This window comes from Aspergillus saccharolyticus (genome assembly GCF_003184585.1).
Source record: "Aspergillus saccharolyticus JOP 1030-1 unplaced genomic scaffold BP01scaffold_28, whole genome shotgun sequence".
Classification (NCBI taxonomy): Eukaryota; Fungi; Ascomycota; class Eurotiomycetes; order Eurotiales; family Aspergillaceae; genus Aspergillus; species Aspergillus saccharolyticus.
In genome coordinates this window covers 339,915-358,447 of record NW_020290638.1, presented here as the reverse complement: position 1 = coordinate 358,447, position 18,533 = coordinate 339,915, and the positions used below count along the sequence as shown (strand labels likewise).

At 52.3% G+C, this 18,533-nt stretch overlaps 7 protein-coding genes across 7 annotated transcripts; 3 read left to right on the top strand and 4 right to left on the bottom strand.

The window, feature by feature from the left end:
* Window positions 1-172: 172 nt before the first annotated feature.
* BP01DRAFT_358839 (Spo7-like protein) lies at window positions 173-2,372 on the bottom strand. Its single transcript, XM_025575529.1, has one exon. It carries the CDS (start codon window positions 1,980-1,982, stop codon window positions 609-611), a length of 1,374 nt encoding a protein of 457 aa, XP_025429287.1. The 5' UTR covers window positions 1,983-2,372; the 3' UTR covers window positions 173-608.
* On the top strand, window positions 2,323-4,751 carry BP01DRAFT_345350 (putative alpha/beta hydrolase). Its single transcript, XM_025573592.1, has 2 exons — window positions 2,323-2,970; window positions 3,050-4,751. Exons 1-2 carry the CDS (start codon window positions 2,815-2,817, stop codon window positions 4,535-4,537), a joined length of 1,644 nt encoding a protein of 547 aa, XP_025429286.1. The 5' UTR covers window positions 2,323-2,814; the 3' UTR covers window positions 4,538-4,751.
* On the bottom strand, window positions 4,752-6,462 carry BP01DRAFT_358837 (uncharacterized protein). The gene is made up of 2 exons (XM_025575528.1): window positions 6,340-6,462; window positions 4,752-6,264 (listed from the first exon to the last, which is right to left on the bottom strand). The coding sequence occupies exon 2, from the start codon at window positions 6,008-6,010 to the stop codon at window positions 4,973-4,975; it is 1,038 nt and encodes a 345-aa protein (XP_025429285.1). The 5' UTR covers window positions 6,011-6,264; window positions 6,340-6,462; the 3' UTR covers window positions 4,752-4,972.
* Window positions 6,463-6,615: 153 nt separating this feature from the next.
* Window positions 6,616-8,045, top strand: BP01DRAFT_358836 (TatD family hydrolase). Its single transcript, XM_025575527.1, has one exon. The coding sequence runs from the start codon at window positions 6,705-6,707 to the stop codon at window positions 8,013-8,015; it is 1,311 nt and encodes a 436-aa protein (XP_025429284.1). The 5' UTR covers window positions 6,616-6,704; the 3' UTR covers window positions 8,016-8,045.
* A 585-nt stretch (window positions 8,046-8,630) lies between these two features.
* On the top strand, window positions 8,631-11,086 carry BP01DRAFT_375671 (acetamidase regulatory protein; the record flags this gene model as incomplete). The annotated part of the gene is made up of 3 exons (XM_025576906.1): window positions 8,631-8,691; window positions 8,764-9,943; window positions 9,997-11,086. 3 exons carry the CDS (start codon window positions 8,631-8,633, stop codon window positions 11,084-11,086), a joined length of 2,331 nt encoding a protein of 776 aa, XP_025429283.1.
* A 903-nt stretch (window positions 11,087-11,989) lies between these two features.
* Window positions 11,990-13,618, bottom strand: BP01DRAFT_108003 (nuclear transcription factor Y subunit beta). Its single transcript, XM_025570296.1, has 4 exons — window positions 13,159-13,618; window positions 12,663-12,773; window positions 12,477-12,604; window positions 11,990-12,382 (listed from the first exon to the last, which is right to left on the bottom strand). The coding sequence occupies exons 1-4, from the start codon at window positions 13,316-13,318 to the stop codon at window positions 12,119-12,121; spliced, it is 663 nt and encodes a 220-aa protein (XP_025429282.1). The 5' UTR covers window positions 13,319-13,618; the 3' UTR covers window positions 11,990-12,118.
* A 2,170-nt stretch (window positions 13,619-15,788) lies between these two features.
* Window positions 15,789-17,032, bottom strand: BP01DRAFT_358831 (putative prefoldin subunit 2). Its single transcript, XM_025575526.1, has 4 exons — window positions 16,797-17,032; window positions 16,642-16,732; window positions 16,374-16,566; window positions 15,789-16,308 (listed from the first exon to the last, which is right to left on the bottom strand). Exons 1-4 carry the CDS (start codon window positions 16,834-16,836, stop codon window positions 16,276-16,278), a joined length of 357 nt encoding a protein of 118 aa, XP_025429281.1. The 5' UTR covers window positions 16,837-17,032; the 3' UTR covers window positions 15,789-16,275.
* Window positions 17,033-18,533: the final 1,501 nt, after the last annotated feature.

Here is an 18,533-nt window from a genome sequence, read left to right as displayed (position 1 = left end):
AGCAGTAGTATTTTGGCCCAACAGTGCACAAATTTTGACACATGAAGTGACATGTTCATCATATCAACTCATCTACTCATGCCTCATGCAACCTAGTTCCTGGAAAGCTAGGTTGTAGAAGTATGCACCAATCTAGTCTAGCCAAATTTACTGATTTCGCTTGACGTTAGGGTTCAAATCATGCCATTATCCTTCCTCTCAATGTCCAAATTTCGCAACATGAATACAAGATACATAGAGATATAACCGGGTATTAAAGAGAAGAGTAGAGGGGGAGGAACGAAAAGATATCTGCTGGCGACAGAATGAAAAGAACAGAAGAGAAGAGGCGAGAGGAAGCTGGAGGAAGCCACACACTCACACACAGACAACACACTGGTAGGGAAGTCTACATCAGGACAGAAAAGGGACTAAGGCGCTTGAGCATTTGAGGGATGGAGGAGGATTTAGGACCCACGGGGTATAATTATCGAGATTTTCATGCGGTTGAAGGTCAAGAAGTTCTGCCTGGATTTCTCGAGTGGCAGAGAATTGGCGAGTCTGCCACCCGTTATCTTTTGTGTGGGGGATTGATGGTTTCTTTATGTTGGGGTGAATTATTTGCTTCTTCATTTTGTATCGCCCGGAGTACTGCCTCTTATCGAGGAGGAATCATCAGATGAAAAGGACGGGGTGCGTAGTACACCCTCGCGGACTGGTGCTTGTGTCAATGGTGAGAGGCCACGGGTGGCCGGTTTAGCGCTTTTCTTCTTGCGCTGTTGCTGCTGTTGTTGTTGCTGCAGCAGATGGTGCGCGTGATCTAGGCTAGAAATCGGGCTGGTGCTGCCCCGGCGTGGGCGGCCGCTGATAGACGATCGCGACGGGGGCCGCTCGTCCGTGTCCACGGGGGTGGTGCTTCGGGAAGGGGTTCGGGAATGCGATTCAGAGCGAGTACCCCGTCGTGCGGGGGACTTGGGCTCGAGACTATGTTTGGAGGAGATACTGGAGTGGTGATGGTGACGGTGTTGGGGACCGGTTTCGCTGGACCGGCCGAGGGTTGCTGCGGCGAGTCGGCGACGCTGCGAGGTCTTCCAGCCAGACCCAATCCACCAGAACCAGCCGCGGTCCTGCTGAGCTATCTGACGCTCCTTCTGGAGCAGCTTCTGGCGCAATTGAGCACGGCGCTCGTTCTCTTTCTCCCAAAAGTCGGTACGATAGTCGTCCCAGTTCTCGCGGAATTCTGGGGAGAACGATTTCGGGAGGAGAAGCAGCCGAATGTAGTCACCTCCTGGACTGAGGTCTTCCTGTACAAGACCCGATTCTGTGTCCTGCCCGTAATACTGCTGGTAGTGCTGCCGACTACCGCGTTTCTCGGACACAGGACGCTCGATGTAGTGGAAGTCCCCGATGGGCGACGGGGAGAAGGGATCAATGAATGGAAATAGAAAGGAGATATAGGAGAGCAACTCCTGCCACCAGGGACCTCGAATGACGACGATTTTGGTATTCATGGTGCGAAGGCCACGGTTGGCCACGGCGAGCCAGCGCCGCGGCCACCGCACCCCACGCTCCCATTGTCCCGTACCCCAGACCAGTAGGGCAGTGACGACGCCTCCAAGAAGAGCGACTTTCTCGCCCATTTCGACCACCCAGTAGACCGACCCACCCACTCCGCGGCCATCCTCGCGGGGCCGGAGGAACAGTGCGTAAGCGAAATAGGTGATCCAGATAGCCAGCAACAGCAGGAAAAAAGTATTCTGCCTGCGACGTTCGCGCAGGGCTAGATACTGAGCTCGCAGCGAGCTTTCCAGTATGAGGAGATTAAGGTATATCTGGGGTGGTGACGAAGGCAAGTTCGAGTATGCATCGGGCGTGGCCGGGCGTGGCGGGGAAGAGGAGTCGGATGTCGGGGATCCATTGTATGGAGCTGCAGAAGTCGACGAGTCGGACGACTGGGCTGCAGGAGAGCCTTTGACAAGCTGATCGAGGCTGGCGGCGGCCATGGCTTTACCTCGCGAAGAGGGTGCGAGCGACTCGAACTGCAGTAGGGAAGATCGCAGGATCCCTTGTGGAGTAAGTAGTTACAGTACAGAGATTCAGCCGCGCGGATCAGATGAAACGATCAAGAGTCAAAAACAGAAACAGGACAATCAAATGGCCTTTGCGGCCCTGCTCTATCTCATCGCATGAAAGTGAAAATCGAGTTTTGTGGAGGAAAGATAATGGAGATGGCTGGGGAGGGAGAACAAGAGAGAAATGAGAAACCAAGCGAAGCAAAGCAAGCAAAGCAATCAATCGTCATCCGCCAAATTGTTGGCCGTTGAGGCTCCACCACAACCTCGTCCATCTTTCTCCAATCTTCAACAACCTTCTTTCTCGACACCACGACGTTTTCTTCCACATCTGCATTCAATACGTGACTGCCTGGCTCTGTACGATGAACCCAATATAGTCCTTCTTCACTCATCATCTATTGCCTGCACTGCCTCGAGCCTCCTGCGGAATCGAGCTGCTTAACTCCATCCGAGTCGGAATTATCGGTCTTTGGCGTCGCCTCAACCATTTCCAATCTTCTCCTCCACCTGTCATCAACCGCCTTCGGCCAACCTATATCTCAGCCCCTTTCCTTCATTCGCTTCATTCTCGATATACAAAACCCTGAGTGACAGAGAAACCCCCCTCTGTCACTCCGTCTCTCCGTGCGACAAGGTGTATACCGCGCGACTTCCTTGCCTCTCCCTCCAGGCCCCTACATTGCCATCCTGGGCTCCCCGCAATACCCCTCGCATTGGCACCTCCCCATTACTTTTCGCACCCAGACGACTTACATCCGCAATGGCATCTGAACAAATCAACTCGCCCAAGGGTGAGTTTAAAGATTCCGGTTCTCAACGAAGAGACGGCACTCCCCACGCTGCTCTCGGAGCAAGCGCAACCCCCACACCCTCCGGCTGGTTTCCTTTGGGATACCGAGAGGGCTTCAGCCAATGGGTAGGTTTCCAGAACAAAAATTTGGTTTTGGTGTATTTCTTGTGGCGATGGTCACTGAACCGCAGTTCTATCTCTGCAGTGGGCGTCATTACCGGCTGCCACGACCGAACACAAAGTCCTCTCCTACCTACCCTATCTCCAGCACGAACCCCCGACGCACCTTCAAACCGGAAAGACTAGCACATCTCCCAACGGTGGATCAGGAAGTCTACAATCTGCAGACCATAGCGAAGAGGGCGACGTCACAATCAATTCCACCAACGATCCTTATGGCCCCCGACGATGGCGCTCAAGCATGGTGGAACTCAGCGGCAAAAACCGAGCTTTGAATGAGTTCTCTGTCGAGCGCGTAGGCGAGGAGGCAGATCAACATCTGGTCATGGTCCATGGGTATGGAGCTGGCTTGGGCTTCTTCTACAAGAACTTTGAACCTCTCAGCCGACTCAAAGGCTGGCAGCTCCACGCGCTAGACCTCCTAGGCATGGGCCGCAGTACACGTCCACCATTCCGCATCAAAGCGAAGGAGCGGGAAGAGGCGATCAAAGAAGCCGAGGCCTGGTTCGTGGACGCCCTGGAGGAATGGCGTGTGAAGCGCAAGATTGACCGCTTCACCCTGATGGGCCACAGTCTGGGAGGCTACATGGCAGTGGCATACGCCCTCAAGTATCCCGGTCGTCTCAATAAGCTGATCCTCGCCTCGCCCGTGGGCATTCCCGAAGATCCTTATGCAGTTAAGGCAGAGATGCCCGAATCCTCCTCTTCAGGGAACGAGCTGTCGCAGAACCAACGTGCTATCGCTGAATCAGCCTCCTCAGTCGCGCCCGGTGAGGTGCAGAAGGGAGACAACAACATTCTCCTCAAGGGTGCTCCTAGCAATTCCCCGGACCGTCCTCGCCGGATGGTCCCTAAATGGTTTGCCTACCTCTGGGATGCCAACATCTCCCCCTTCAGCCTGGTACGATGGGCTGGACCCCTCGGCCCACGATTGGTTTCTGGATGGACATCTCGCCGCTTCTCGCATCTACCAGCTGATGAAGCCAAAGCCCTGCACGATTACTCTTATTCGATTTTCAGTCTCCGTGGTAGTGGCGAGTACGCCCTATCTTACATCCTTGCGCCCGGTGCATTCGCCCGCAGTCCGTTAATCCGTCGCATCCAGGGCGTTGGCCGGCAATATATCGAGCAGAATCCCTCCCCCGCATCTGCCCTACTCACCCCCACCAAGGCTACGCCTGACACTTCTTCCGCCCCTTCGTCCTCATCTCCAAACCCCACGGCCAAGCGTGAGAACGGTCTTCCCGTCGTGTTCATGTACGGTGATCACGATTGGATGGACGTGAAGGGCGGCTTCGCAGCCAAGGCCAAATTAGATGAAGAAAAGGAGCGTATCCTCCGCAACGCGACTCCGGAGGAGCGCGAGGCGGACAACGGCTCTGCCAAGGTGGTGATCATCAAGCGGTCCGGACATCACGTCTATCTCGATGGATGGGAGGAATTCAATCGGGTGGTCTTGGCCGAGATGGAAGAGGTTGAACGCAAAGAGCGAGCAATCAGAGAGAATAACTGAAGCGCGTGTTTCCGTTTTGCTCGATCTTTGGTGTTCGCCCTGGAGTAGGGAAGTTATAGGAGTTGTGCCTCGCTTTGCAGTGGGGACGGGTCTCGTTTGTTCAGTTGAAAGCGCTGTTGATCCGTGTTGCGGTCCATATATTATACACTATACTACACCCATGTCTGTGATCTAAAGGTAGGATAATGAGAAGAAAGAACATATATTCACAATTCAATGGCTCTTTTCGAATTTGGACGAACTAAGCAAAAGAGACTCGTTATTTAGATGTATCTTATGGAGATAGCAAGCGTCACTATGATACTAAGATTCCACGATCGGACTTTCAGAACTTTCAGAAACCATGGCGAACAGGCATACTTCACTTTTGGCGGTAAGTTACACTACGTTGGATTGCATGTAGCGAGCACTCCGATCGCAGGTCCCCGTGGCCACTCACGGCTGCAGGAACTGAACCCCCGAGTTCGGCCCGGATATACTTCTTCGACGATATCGCAGGCCTGTCGAGTAATGCGCCATCGACTTCCCCGGCGGCCTGGGTGACCACCGCCCCTCGACCGGGGTTAAGGATCCGCTGGAACTGGCCCTGCTGGCGGGTCGTGCGGCGAAGTAGCCGGCACCGCCGCTACCAGACGGCGGTCCATCGATCACTGCACTCGACGACGAGTGGCCATCCATGAGTGGTGGGCGAGTGTCATCAGCAGCAGCAGTAGCAGCAGAAAGTGTCTCCGTGACGGAGGAGGGTAGCTGCTTGATCGTGGATGATGACGGAGAAAAACCCCGCAGACCACCACGGGGTTCCGAGTGAGTTGGTGCTACGACCCCAGGATCGGGTCGACTAGACAGTGACAGGAACAAGGAGCTGGTCGACAGCTTGGAGACTTGGAGGGAAGAAGTAGTCGCCGACCGGTGGTGGTGACGATGCCGTCCTCCACCATGCTGCGGGTGCTGCGGCTGCTCTTGGGAAGAGCGTCGTGGTCGCCAGATGGCCGGGGACGACGGGTCGACGAGCTCCGAGGTGCTACTGTTGCTGCGGAGGGTGAGGGGCTGGGAGGGGAGCTCGAGGCGTTGGTTAATGGATAGCCATGCTCGCTCGTCTTCGTCTTCGCCGTCGCTGTCGTTGTCGTTGGCATCTCTGACGAGGAGGCCGTTGGGCGAGGGCGAGGTGGTCCCCGAAAGGTGATGGTGAGGGTATCTGGACGACGAGCGCCACCCGCCGAGACCCTCGAAGTCGCGGCCAGAGTCGCCGCTGATGAGGCCGAGGAGGCCGGCGGCAGAGGGGGCGATGTGGCCGCTTGCGTTGCGTCGGGATGGTAATGGTTCTTTGCACATGCGAGTCGGAATTTCTGCTTGTTGTTGATGTTGGTCGTCAGAGGAGTTGGAGGCGCTTTTGGTGCGGATGGTGTAGCTGGGACGTCTGTTTTGGACACGTGAGAGGGAGTGTGCCAGGTGATGGCTGTGATGGTGAGACATCAAGGTGGGTAGGGATTTGGGCGCGCCATGGTCTATGGAGAGTCGCTTGGGGGTTGACGCTGCTGGAGTCGAAGGCTCAGAGGGGGCAGAGAGATTCAGTAGCGAGATGTTGGTGGCGGTTGGGATGACGAAGAAGTTGGCGATGATGGCGAAGCATAGCTCCAGGTAGATGATGAGCAGTCGACAGATAAGCGCCAACAGTGAGAACCCAATTGTGATCCAAGCAGAGATCACGAGGGGAATCGAGATGAATACTAGGAACGGGAGTGTGATTAGAACTGACAAAGAGGCTGACATGAAGACGGTGGACTGTGTGTGAATGTATGTACTTTAGGTTGGTCGATGGACGTTACTTAGGGCGCTTTATCACAGGTGAGGCCAGCTGAGAAGCGACCTTATTTCCATCATCATGGGGGATTAAATGAAATGAAGGCAGAGAAATGATGGAAGTCGTAAAATTATAAGCAGCTGATTTGCTTCAATGGATTTCCAACTTCGCAATTCTCCGAAAATGCGGAGAAGTGCATGTGATGCCGGCTGCCCCAGGCATTCAACCCTCGACGACCTTTAGACTGTTAAGTGTGAGGAGAGTCAGAGAGCCATCGTCATCATCATCATAATAATAATAGGTTGAATATACACTTAGACAATGAACAAGGAAGAGCATCAGTTGGCTATTGCACTCTTCTAAAAAATGCATCATGCTGCTGTGACTTGGAGTGCACCAATCCTGTTACGTCACTGCAACAACATCCTCATGATTTCCGACTTCACAAATCTCAACACTAACTACTTGCCACCTTCGCAGTCGACGTCTACCCTCGAAATGTTCAACTCAAAGCACAATGATGAGTTTCCATGGCATCTGGGCGTTTATGACGCCCATTGCCATCCCACGGATACAATGTCGTCCCTTCAAACGATTCCACAAATGAAAGCAACGACTTTGACGGTCATGGCCACTCGTGGAGAGGACCAGGACTTGGTCCTCGAAACTGCGCAGTCATTCAGCAAGAAGGAAAACGCATTTTCAGGCACAGGACCAGGGTCTGTCCTGCCATGCTTTGGTTGGCATCCATGGTTCTCACACCAGATCATAGACGATATTACAGATTCTGCACAATCTGCCGACCTTTCGCCCGATGACAGAAAGACACAACACTACAAGAAAACTCTTACGCCGGCTCCCGGAGAAGACTTCATCGCCTCCCTACCAGACCTCAAGCCGCTGTCGCAGCTGATAGAAGAAACGCGATCACGCCTCAGGGCCTGTCCCAATGCCCTCGTGGGTGAAGTTGGCCTGGATCGCGCATTTCGGCTGCCAAACGCATGGACACAAGACGAACAGCAGAAGCGCGACGAGAACATGACGCCCGGTTCACGGGAAGGCAGGACACTTTCCCCTCACCGCGTGCAGCTGAACCATCAAAAGGCTATTCTAGAAGCGCAGTTACGTCTTGCTGGGGAGCTAGGGCGACCAGTTTCGGTGCACAGTGTCCAAGCACATGGGGCGGTGTTTGATCTGTTCAAAAAGCTCTGGTCTGGCTATGAAAAGAAGCAGGTGTCGCGGCGGGAGAAGCGCCGCCAGCAGAATGAAAGCGATACAGCAGTGGACAGCGATGCGGAAGTCAACCCGCAGCAACCGGACCAAGCCAAGGCCCACGAGAACCCACTTCCTTTCCCACCTCGAATTTGCATGCATTCTTACTCGGGGCCTGTGGAGCCGCTGAAGCAATTTTTACACCCGTCGAATCCATCTGTCGTGTATTTCTCTTTCTCCGCAGTCATCAATTTCAGCAACCCTTCATCCCAGAAAGTCATGGATGTTATCAAGAGCTTGCCGGATGACCGAATTCTCATAGAAAGTGATTTGCACACTGCTGGCCCGCAGATGGACGAGTTATTGGAGCAGATCAGCCGGCAGATATGCAAGCTTCGTGGTTGGACGTTAGAAGCGGGTGTTCAGCAATTTGCAGACAATTGGAAGCATTTTGTATACGGTTAGAGCCTGACCAGATGTGGATGGAGATATATGGCCTATAGCAATTAGCAAGAAGCATTTGTTGAGCGAAGGAAGAGTCTTCCGTACTAGAATGATTTTGATAAGGCTCCATCTGGCTCAGCCAGTCACACTCAGTTGATAGGACTGCCTGATAAGAGTGGATCAGGCGGTCTTCCTTCCACAGTCACCGGGAAATCTGCCATATTTCGATACAAGATCCATGACAGGCAGAGGGAAAGGAGGTGTCATCCATTGCATCCTCTCCTCTTCTTCGTCTTCACTAGAAGAATCGACACTGCCAGGTACAAGGCAGTCTCTCTCTCGACGGAACATTCCGAGTGGCTTTTTTTTCTCCGCACTACCACGTGACTCCCCCGGACCCCGTCCCTCGTTCCCGCCCCACACTGTTGTTGTTCCTCCCCCGGCGACTCTGACTCTTGTCTCTTTCTCCCCCTCTCTTTCCTCCACTCAATCGATCATTCTCTTGGGCTCTCGGAGCTACATGATCTATGAGGGCCTGCATCATGGTTTAAAACAAGAGCCAGGATTCTGCTCATCGGATTATGCATGACGAACTAACGAGTCTCCGGACCTGGAATCTCTATCGATGCTTCGGCTATGTCCTCCGCAGCGCAAAACAGTCCACCCCTCGGGAATGGCGTGACTAAGCGCAAGTCAGGTAGGTACTTTCTTAACCTCACGTCGTCGCGGTTTGCAGAAGGGTTTGGTTCTCATCAATGTCTGTGAGTAGGCTCTGCTGCCTGCATTCACTGTCATCGGCGCAAGGTTCGCTGTGATGCTCGGCTTGTCGGGCTGCCTTGCTCCAATTGCCGTTCCGCGGGGAAATTGGACTGCCGAATCCATGAGAAAAAAAAACGTCCAGCTACACGCTCAATCTTGAACCCCGTACCTATACGCTGTCGCCCGCCTCCTGCTTCTGAGCCTACGCACAAATCATCCCTTTCTGCTAATCATGCTGCTCCACTCAATGCTTTCACCACTACCTTCCGAAATGTTCAGCCGGACGTTATGGCTGCGGCCACTTCCCTTGCGAATGTCCATGCACTCCATCACACAAACAGAGATGATGTTCATCACCAACCGCACCAGCACAGTTCCTCTCCAACCTCCGATGCCCAGGAATACACCCGTCAGACGGGACCCGAGCTCTCCGCTGAACAGGAATCGCACGCGGACTTAGAAAGACGACTGGTCAAACTCATCGATGAGGAAGAGTCGGGCAGTCGAGAGATCCGACGGGGTGTCCGAGCGATTTACGTCGGTCACGAACTGTCCAACATGTCTTTTTTGATTCGACAACAGCGACATGAGGTTGACGACGTGTATCACTTTGCCGGGAACGAGATTCCCCGGCGACAATTGAGAACAGGTCATGATCAACTTCTCATGGATGCTCTCACCCTACCTGAACCGGCTTTAGCCGATGAACTGGTCCAGGCATATTTTGACCACGTGAATCCAGGGTATCCCATTATCGATGAAGATCTCTTTATGGCACAGTACCGAAATCGTGACCCTGCGGATCCACCTCCAATCCTGCTGCTACAGGCAATACTTTTAGTCGGAGCGCACGTAGCTCGCCAAAAGGTCGAGCGCGATGCTCTTAAGGAGACCTTCTTCCGTCGAGCCAAATGGCTCTTCGACAGTCGCATTGAGCGGAACCGCGACATCATGATTCAGGCCGCTTTGCTCATGACTTGGCATTCCGACAGTCCTGATGACGATGTCTCAGCCAACGCTCATTACTGGGTTGGCGTAGCTGCTAGGATTGCCACGGGGCTTGGAATGCATCGCAATCCTGTTTCGAGCCGATTCGTTCCTCGAGACCGCCGGTTGTGGAGAAGGCTCTGGCATATCCTAGTTCAATTCGATGTTATGGTGTCTCTCTCATATGGGCGCCCGCAAGCTATGTAAGCGCTCCCGTCACTGTCACATATTGAACATGGCTGACCCTGCACTTTAGCAATCTTGAGGACTCCGATGTATCCCCTTTGACACTTTCGGATTTCCAAGGATGTGGACCTGGCGTCCAGACCGACTTCGTGATTCAATTTTCGGAAGTCTGCACAATGATCTCTTACATTGTTCGCAACCGTTTCGGTCTGAAGGTCAGCCCAGAGCGTCGCAAAGCGGTCTTGCAAGAGGCAGATGAAAGCCTAGCGAATTGGTCCTTGAAGCTGCCAGAGAAGCTACGCCTGCGAGCATCCGACATGGATCCATGGTCTGCTATGCTGCACCTGACCTATAATAATTTCCTCATATTGCTTCATCGACCCCACCCCAGAGCATCGGCATATTCAGATGACTACGGTCCACATGATGCTGAAATTTGTAGTGCGGCCGCAGGAGTCATCGCCTCTATCTTCGAAGAACTGCGTCTCAATGATCGGTTGAAATTTCTATGGTACTCTGCCGTTCATACTCTCTTCACAGCAATGATACAGGTGCGAGTGGAGCTTCGCTTCTCTAACCCTGTGCTGGCAATCAATGCCCTTCGTCGGTTCGATTCTGCTTCTTATTCACTTCGCGAGCTGGCGGGGTACTGGTCTCATGCAACCACTATCTTACGATTGTTCGAAGATTCGAAGCGCCTTCAGGAAGATCTTCGCTTAGCCACGAGTGAAAGATCACGTGGTTTCATCGACTCCCAAGACAGGGGCAAGATTGGATCCAGTTCTTCGTCCGCTGACTCTACAGCGGACACAGTAGCTGCACAAACTCCCCAGCAGCAGGAGGATCAGCCCATTCCGTATGAAGTTCCCACACCAGACTCGACGCATATCTCAAACCCCATGACTTCTGTGAGCGTTCAACAAAACCACACACTCGACCAGTGGATGCCGACTAGTAATATGACCCCGGTGGAAGCCATGGATGCACCGCGCGAAACCCTTGATTGGCGACAGCTGTTCTCTTTCGCTGATCTAGATCAGCCCGTCCTTCCAATGGCCATGGAAGGTCTCCCAGAATTGGAAGACGAGTGGCGTCAAATATACTGGCAAGAGACGCCTCTGTCGGACCTTTTGCATGACGGGGGCTGGATGCATGGCTGATGTTCACCTTCAATTGCGTTCAGAGCGTACCCGACAGTGCTACGATGGCCGAGAATGCTCGTCACAGTCCTCGATTAATGATTTTCCGGATAGCTCCCGAACACCCGCTCATGAATGATAATGAATTGATGATCTCTTTATGGCCATTTCCACAGTTGTATGGATGGTTAGCATCATTCGATGAGGACCAATCCCCGGTGAAGATTTTTGGCATATATGGTACATAACTTGCCGCATAATCAATCAGGTCGTTAGAACATTGATGAATATAACTCGATCAGCTTAGCCACAAAGCACTAGACCGAGAGATCCAAATCATATTCTATCCGTCGATTCACCCCCCAATTTCCACCGTCCAAATGCATGTGCCGATACAAATAAGCAAAGGATAGCAGATCAATGTAAGTAGACAAGACACTCAACATAAATAGATAGATACATGTGATACCGGATCGACGGGACCAGCATACCCACAAGACCACGTCATGCAAAACAAGCCTCTTTTACACGCATTTGAGGGAAAAGATGAATCTCTGAAAGAGACAAATAAAAAGCCGGGAATCAGAGCGGAGAAATACAAGCGCAGGCATCTAGGTGTGCCTGGAAACAAGATCGGGGGGTGGGGGCCGCAAAACCCGTCACTGGCATAACGAAAGAACCAACAGACAAAGACAAATCAAGTGCGCCGCCCGGAAACTGAAATTTGAACCTGTCGAATTGCCAACTCGCAATCATCCCCGCCCTTTGCGAGTTTTGTACTGTAATGAGTCCCATCGTAGCCCGTGTCGCGCCGTTTGAAAGAGGATGTCTGGTAAGGGAGTAACATGCGCAGGTGTTTGAAGACGCCTGCAGTAAGACCGTGCATGTTACAAGGAGCCCCTGAAGGCTGGATACACGGTGAAACCAGCCTCTGGCTCATTCGTGCAGTTGAGACACTGTGTAGTTCAGGCGTGAGGTTATGATTACCGGCTCCAGAGTAATTATGATTGTGTTGAATCTCTTGGATGGGTCTCCTGCATAGATATGCTCCTTTCAGTAAGATTCACCACCAGTGCCGTTGTGAGCTTGGCCGACCATGGGAGGGTAGCCGTAGGCAGAAGCATCTTGCTCGGAGGGATCCAGGGTTGGGTTAATGATGTTATTGGTAGCATCTGTGGCATCAGGGAATGCCCCCGGACCCGCCGGTGCAACTGGACGGCCAGATGGAGCGGCGCCGGGAGGGCCTCCAACAGGGCCACCGGCGTTGTACCCACTGCTTGTCGGACGGTTCTGGTGCTCGCCTCTCGCGGATTGGGTCTGCAGGGTACATCAGTACTGTCGTCTAGAGCAAAACACGCTATCGCCGGTTCGGGTGAAGACAATATGGCTAGATCCGTTGCACAAGTCTTACCTCGCGGTACTTGGAAAGATAGATCTTCAGCGCCTCTGCATAGTTTTCGAACCCAAGGGAGGTCATGGCGAAAAGGATGTCCTCTCCGTTGACGGTCTTACGCTTTTCCTGCTGGCATTTGTCGGAGGCTACAAAGGCTCGACGGTCAGTTTTGAGTGCCTGCGGTGATATTGTGACTGTACAGACCTTCGCTGGTGATGAACGAGATGAATTCGCTCACACACTCCTGCATACACTCCTTGGCCTCTTTGGCGATCTTTGCGTTCTCTGGCAGAGCCAACTTCATGATGCGAGCCACTTCACAGGCAATGTTAGTAGTCTATAAAGGTATGAAAATGGTAGTAGCATCAACGAGGGGGGTTATGAAAGTAGACAGGAAGATCTGCCCCGCATGCTATAGCAGATTGCAGAGATTTTCTACCCTCGGATGTATGTTGGTAGTCATGATGAACGACAAATGGGGACGCGAACCGAGAGACTCGTGGTAGCCAGTCCTGTAGGTATACAATGACAGATAGATGAAAAAGACAGCAAGAAATGGGGACGATTGACCGAATCAGCCTCCGAGGCGGTGGAGAGGTACGAGCAACCATAGTAGGGCAGAGGGCGGTTGACCAGCAGGTGAAGGTAAGGTACGCACAAATCAGGACAAAGCGACAAGCTGCAAGGGAACGCAACTAACCATTTGCAATTGGTAGCCATCTGTCCTGCTCTTTTACCTCGAACTCTCCCTGCCCCTGTGCCTGGGAGTCTTGTTGGTCTTTGTCCATTTGTTCCTGGTCTTCGCCTGATTGAACTTCCGGTTCCACCTCCGGTTCCTTCGAAGGAGAGGCCGACGACATGACTTTTAGCTGTCGGAAGAACGTGCAGAGATACTGGATTTAGGATAGGAGGGCTGTATCTAATCGCTCTGTTGGCAAACCACGTCAGAGCTGCGTACAGGGCGTGGTAAGTTCTCGATCTTGGAAGTTATGATACAGCCGCGCCAAGGATAGTGAGGATGTGCCTGGCTGGGCAGCGATTTGCTTCACAACAGCCTGAGCGAGGAAGGATATTGTGACAACGCGTGTGGGGGATTAGCGGCGCTTCTGCAGTAGTGTGCCTTAGCGTTCAGAGCACGGCCTGGTAGGATCTATGGTTTCGACTGCGATGATGAGACACTGCCCGATAGAGGAATCTGTTCCTTATGGCTCTATTATTATTGTTGCTCTAAAGATTGGCTGCAATGAGCTAAACGGGCCGTTCTGATTCGAGGGCCAGTGAAGTAAGGGCAGGCGTGCGGCAGGTTCAGGAAACATACAGAGCTGATTCTGGGTCTCGTTTCTTTCTTTCTTTTCTCCTGGCTAAATTTGGAAAAGGTTCAATTTAGGTCTTTCGGAGATAATGCTGGTCGGATGACGTTAGAGCGGTCAAACTGGATGTGATAGTCACGTCAGTGAGACTCCAGTTTCTAGCAGCACGCGCATTCACAGACGCGGGCGAAAGTCAAGCGGACGGGATGTGACGCGGGTAATACAACACGGAAGTAACCGTGTGTCAGACAGAATTGGAGGGAGGCGGGGGGTGCAAGTGGCACGTTGCGCAGCTGGGCGACAAGATACCTACCAACAAGAAAAGCAAGCAAAGGCGCGACAGCGATTGGACTGAAATGCAAGAAACGAGGATGCTGAGAATGGGTAGGGGATATGTAGGGGGAGAAGTAAATGATGGACTTACCGGCCAGTCAATGGCAGGCACTGGGGGAGGGGGGCGTAGGGCAGGTCTGACTGGAGACGGCCGTGATGCGCGCAGCTCTCAATTGGCGAACCAGAGGTCCCTGGCTGTCGCAATGAATATCCCCAAGCGCCAATGAGCTTTGACGCAGTTTGGAAATGCACAAATTGCTGCTTTCAGGAAAGGCTCGATAGGCAACTATTGATATGATAGCGACGACGTTTGGATATCAATAAATAGAGTTGGTCGTCGCTTGGAGTCCTAGTTTGAGCGAAAGAGAAGAAGAGGATGGAGGAAGAGGAGAAGTTGAGGGTCGATGAGCCGCGGTGGGAAGCGTTAACGGCCTCAGGACTCCCATAACGCCTCTCTGACACCGTATTGCTCTGTTGCTGTCTAGTTTAAGACTAGTGTCTGCAAGCTTCAAGAGCAAGTGAAAGGAGGGGTGTATTATGACGGTAAAGCACGTGATACTCGTCATCGGTCCTGGATCTCTTGGCCATCGGCCTTCTTATCTTTCTACCTCTGCGATGCTCGAATTCCTTCGCACCCAAATGTCATTGTCAAAGGACAATGGTGAGGAAATCATACATGTCATGATGTACCTTCTTTACCAACTATCTGAGCCAGAAAATTCTCTCATTTTCTCGGCCATTGCCCTTCTTTACGACTATTGCATGCGCAGAAATGCTCACCGTCTACATCTTATCTCTATACCTGCTGTACCTCCGCAACCGAAATCCCAATTGGTTAATCTCACTAATGAGTGGGCCTGCCAAATTCCCCGTGGTTAGCATTGGACTATGGTAATAATGTCAGAATGTATATCGCATCCCTGTTCTATGTCTCAGCGTCAGTGTTTCCAACACTGTATCGATCTCTTATGTCATTACGTGCCTTATCAACATTGACGGGCCGTGTATGGCGTCAGGCATCAACAGCGTCTCCTGACGATCTGACCAGCCGTCTAATGGGAACCATGTACTCTCATGCACCATTCTCATCTCATCACAACTCAGAACTCTGTTTGGAATGAGGCACTGTGCATTTTGAAAAGGTACTGATCAGGCCAAAGCTACAGAGGTCCCACTCCGCAGCCCAATCTGCGAAGGTGTGGATGAGGGCATCCATCACTTGCCGTGCTCTATTACAGATGGTTGATGTGGCTTGTACCCAAGCTGCGCACTCCCCAAGGACAAGGTTTACCAGTCATCCTTGAGGATCGACTGTCAAACAGAGTTGACTGATGGCTTGCTCATCATTGAACGTGTCACACACACATGCATCGGGATAGTTCCAGATCTACTCCAAGGCTGACATGAAGCAACCACTAGGAAATTTCGGGAACATGAGTCTATCAGATGAAGTCAGGAGCAAGGTACTTTCGTGCAGCTGTCGTGATTCGGCCTCGAACCAACCAACTGCAGACGAGTACAACAGATGCTTACTTCAGACCCGTGTTTCACATGGACAACTCAGCCGAGCCACCCTTTCCCTTGGGGTGCATAGGCGTGGTCTGGGAGCTGCGAGATAATAAGCGATGCTATCCATGACCGTGCTCAACACTGGCCTCTTCTGATCTATAAGCGTAACGACTAAAGAACAAGTCCAAGACGTATATGCACCCTTGAAGTAAAGTCTTCAAACAGACTAAAGAAGGCACGGGAGTTGTATTATACACTATTTGCTGCTAGGTACGGCCAGAGTCTTGACGATGGTACCTCAGAATCCAGTTCCATAGCCTGATGTGAGGTCTTTCCCGAATTAGACCTAGCGGTCAGGCATGAGTGCATTCAAGGCCTCGGCCGTCCTGTGACAAAGCACTAGTTTGTTTACCTGCCACATTGTCCTTGTCCTAGGCGAGAGCTACTGGCAGTTTTCTGCCAGCATCAGATGCTAGGAGCCACGAATGTTCAGGCCATGGGATGGTTCGAAATAGTAGCAAAATCGGGGTTTGTATTCATAATCTTGGACACCGGGGAACGCCGCTCCTGCTCAACTCACTGCTTGAGGCCCCGAACGATGAATGACACCAGGGGAATAACGGCAAGGTAATCAGTGAGCCATGTTGATCGTTGACTTTGGTCCCCTATGGCTGTACGACTTGAATGTTGTTCTTTTTCTATTATGTGGAAAAGCGAGGTTAGAACAAGTGCGTCTTGAGAGCAATAACAGGGAACGACGGACCTTCCAGTTATCAAGATCCGACTGTTTGGACTTGTATTGCTTCAGAAGCTCATCCAAAACCTGCTTCAAACCGTCCGAGTTCGTCTGGAGGGAGGGGAGAACGTCTTCAACCGTGCGCTCAACCAGAACCCCGTTAACCATGCGGAAGCATTTTCTGTCCTTGGGAAGAGGTTGAAGTGTCTCAATAACAAGCCTATGAATAGCGCGCGGGTGTCAGCAACAGATCCTTAAGAGAGTAAGGTAATCAGAACTGAATAGGAAGAGTTACTTGTGCTCCTCGGCTTCCTGTTCGATTTCGCCGATCTTTTGCGCCAATTGTTGCAGCGTGTTCTTGTAATTTGTGTACTGGAGCTGAAGCTCTGCAACAAGTCAGCACGAATCCTCTCATAGCAGGGACCAAAATTAGAGCTAGACATTTCATACCCTGCTGCTTTTTCGGGTTGATTTGTGCTTGGCTAGCCATGTTGTCGGGATTGGATAGACGCAGCGCAGTTGCAAAGCTGGTGCGATGCGGGGCGTTGGTTCGATATCGCGACGGCAGCGGCGGCGGCGGACCGAGCTAGGTAGAGGGAGCACTGGCTGCCAATGCTGAAAGCGGTTCCACCCACGGCGCTGCCACGAGCTGCTTAATGTCCAAATGTATAGGTGCTCAATCTTAGCTCTACTTATACTATAATATTATTATATTTTCTCTAAAGTGAGCTTCTGCCTCGCGCCAAGAGTGATGCGTATCAATCACGTGTTTGACATCTGTTTGCATTGTTTGCATGATGATATCGCCCGATAGTCAATCGAATCCGCCTCCGAATTCATTCCAACTTAATCGCCAGGAGGGCTAAAGCAACCAGCTGTGGCCCTTCTCGCAGACATCAAGTCGGTCATTCGTTTACACATTTCTAAAGTTTTTATCCACCGATACTTGCACATTGATCAAACAAGATGGCGCCGGACGACATGCCTCCAGCCAAGAGGCTGAAAAGCTCCAATCTACCAGGGCCGTTGCGCGACGCGAAGCGCAAGGACATCGACAACTGGGAAACCAACCGAATGCTTACGTCGGGTGTCGCTCAGAGAAGAGACTACGAGGGAGACTTCATGCCCGAAGATGAGGAAGCAACTCGAGTCCACTTACTGGTCCACGATCTACGTCCACCATTTCTCGATGGCCGCACGATCTTCACGAAACAGCTGGAGCCCATCTCCGCTGTCCGCGATCCACAGAGCGATATGGCTGTATTCAGTCGAAAGGGAAGCAAGGTTGTCCGCGAACGGCGTCAGCAGCGTGAGCGCCAGAAGCAAGCGCAGGAGGCGACCACGATGGCAGGTACAGCACTGGGAAATTTGATGGGCATCAAGGAGGACGAGGGGGATAGCGCAGTTGCAGTGCCTGTTGAAGAGGCGTACAAGAGCGGGAACAAGTTTGCCAAACATTTGAAGAAGGACGAGGGGGGCCAGAGCTCGTTCAGCAAGAGTAAGACGCTTCGCGAGCAAAGAGAGTTCTTACCTGCGTTCGCCGTGAGAGAGGACCTGCTGCGGGTGATTCGAGATAATCAAGTCGTGGTTGTGGTCGGTGAGACGGGGTCTGGTAAAACGACCCAGCTGACACAGTTTCTGCACGAGGACGGTTATTCCAAGTTTGGGATGATCGGGTGCACGCAGCCCCGTCGAGTGGCTGCTATGAGCGTTGCCAAACGTGTAAGCGAGGAAATGGAAGTGGACCTGGGAGACGAGGTTGGGTATGCGATCCGATTCGAGGACTGCACCAGCAACAAAACGGTCATCAAATACATGACTGACGGTGTCTTGCTCCGAGAATCGTTGGTTCAGCAAGACCTCGACAAATATTCATGCATCATCATGGATGAGGCGCACGAGAGGGCGCTGAACACTGACGTCCTAATGGGTCTTTTAAAAAAAGTGCTGGCTCGACGCAGGGATCTCAAACTGATTGTGACATCCGCTACAATGAACGCTGAGCGCTTCTCACGTTTCTATGGCGGCGCACCTGAGTTTATCATTCCTGGACGGACTTTCCCCGTTGATGTTCACTTTTCGCGTACCCCATGCGAAGACTACGTTGATAGTGCGGTCAAGCAGGTCTTGGCTATTCATGTGTCGCAAGGACCGGGTGATATTCTCGTTTTCATGACCGGGCAGGAG

Coding starts and splice junctions, on each gene's coding strand:
- BP01DRAFT_358836 (XM_025575527.1), top strand. CDS start 6,705: ATGCATCATGCTGCTGTGACTTGGAGTGCACCAATCCTGTTACGTCAC.
- BP01DRAFT_358837 (XM_025575528.1), bottom strand. CDS start 6,010: ATGTCTCACCATCACAGCCATCACCTGGCACACTCCCTCTCACGTGTC.
- BP01DRAFT_108003 (XM_025570296.1), bottom strand. CDS start 13,318: ATGTCGTCGGCCTCTCCTTCGAAGGAACCGGAGGTGGAACCGGAAGTT. Junction 12,774..13,158: donor ATGGCTACCAATTGCAAATG/GTTAGTTGCGTT, acceptor TTGCCTGTGAAG/TGGCTCGCATCATGAAGTTG. Junction 12,383..12,476: donor ATCTTTCCAAGTACCGCGAG/GTAAGACTTGTG, acceptor TGTACCCTGCAG/ACCCAATCCGCGAGAGGCGA.
- BP01DRAFT_345350 (XM_025573592.1), top strand. CDS start 2,815: ATGGCATCTGAACAAATCAACTCGCCCAAGGGTGAGTTTAAAGATTCC. Junction 2,971..3,049: donor GAGAGGGCTTCAGCCAATGG/GTAGGTTTCCAG, acceptor CTATCTCTGCAG/TGGGCGTCATTACCGGCTGC.
- BP01DRAFT_358839 (XM_025575529.1), bottom strand. CDS start 1,982: ATGGCCGCCGCCAGCCTCGATCAGCTTGTCAAAGGCTCTCCTGCAGCC.
- BP01DRAFT_358831 (XM_025575526.1), bottom strand. CDS start 16,836: ATGGCTAGCCAAGCACAAATCAACCCGAAAAAGCAGCAGG. Junction 16,733..16,796: donor CAACCCGAAAAAGCAGCAGG/GTATGAAATGTC, acceptor GACTTGTTGCAG/AGCTTCAGCTCCAGTACACA. Junction 16,309..16,373: donor CGGATCTTGATAACTGGAAG/GTCCGTCGTTCC, acceptor TCCACATAATAG/AAAAAGAACAACATTCAAGT.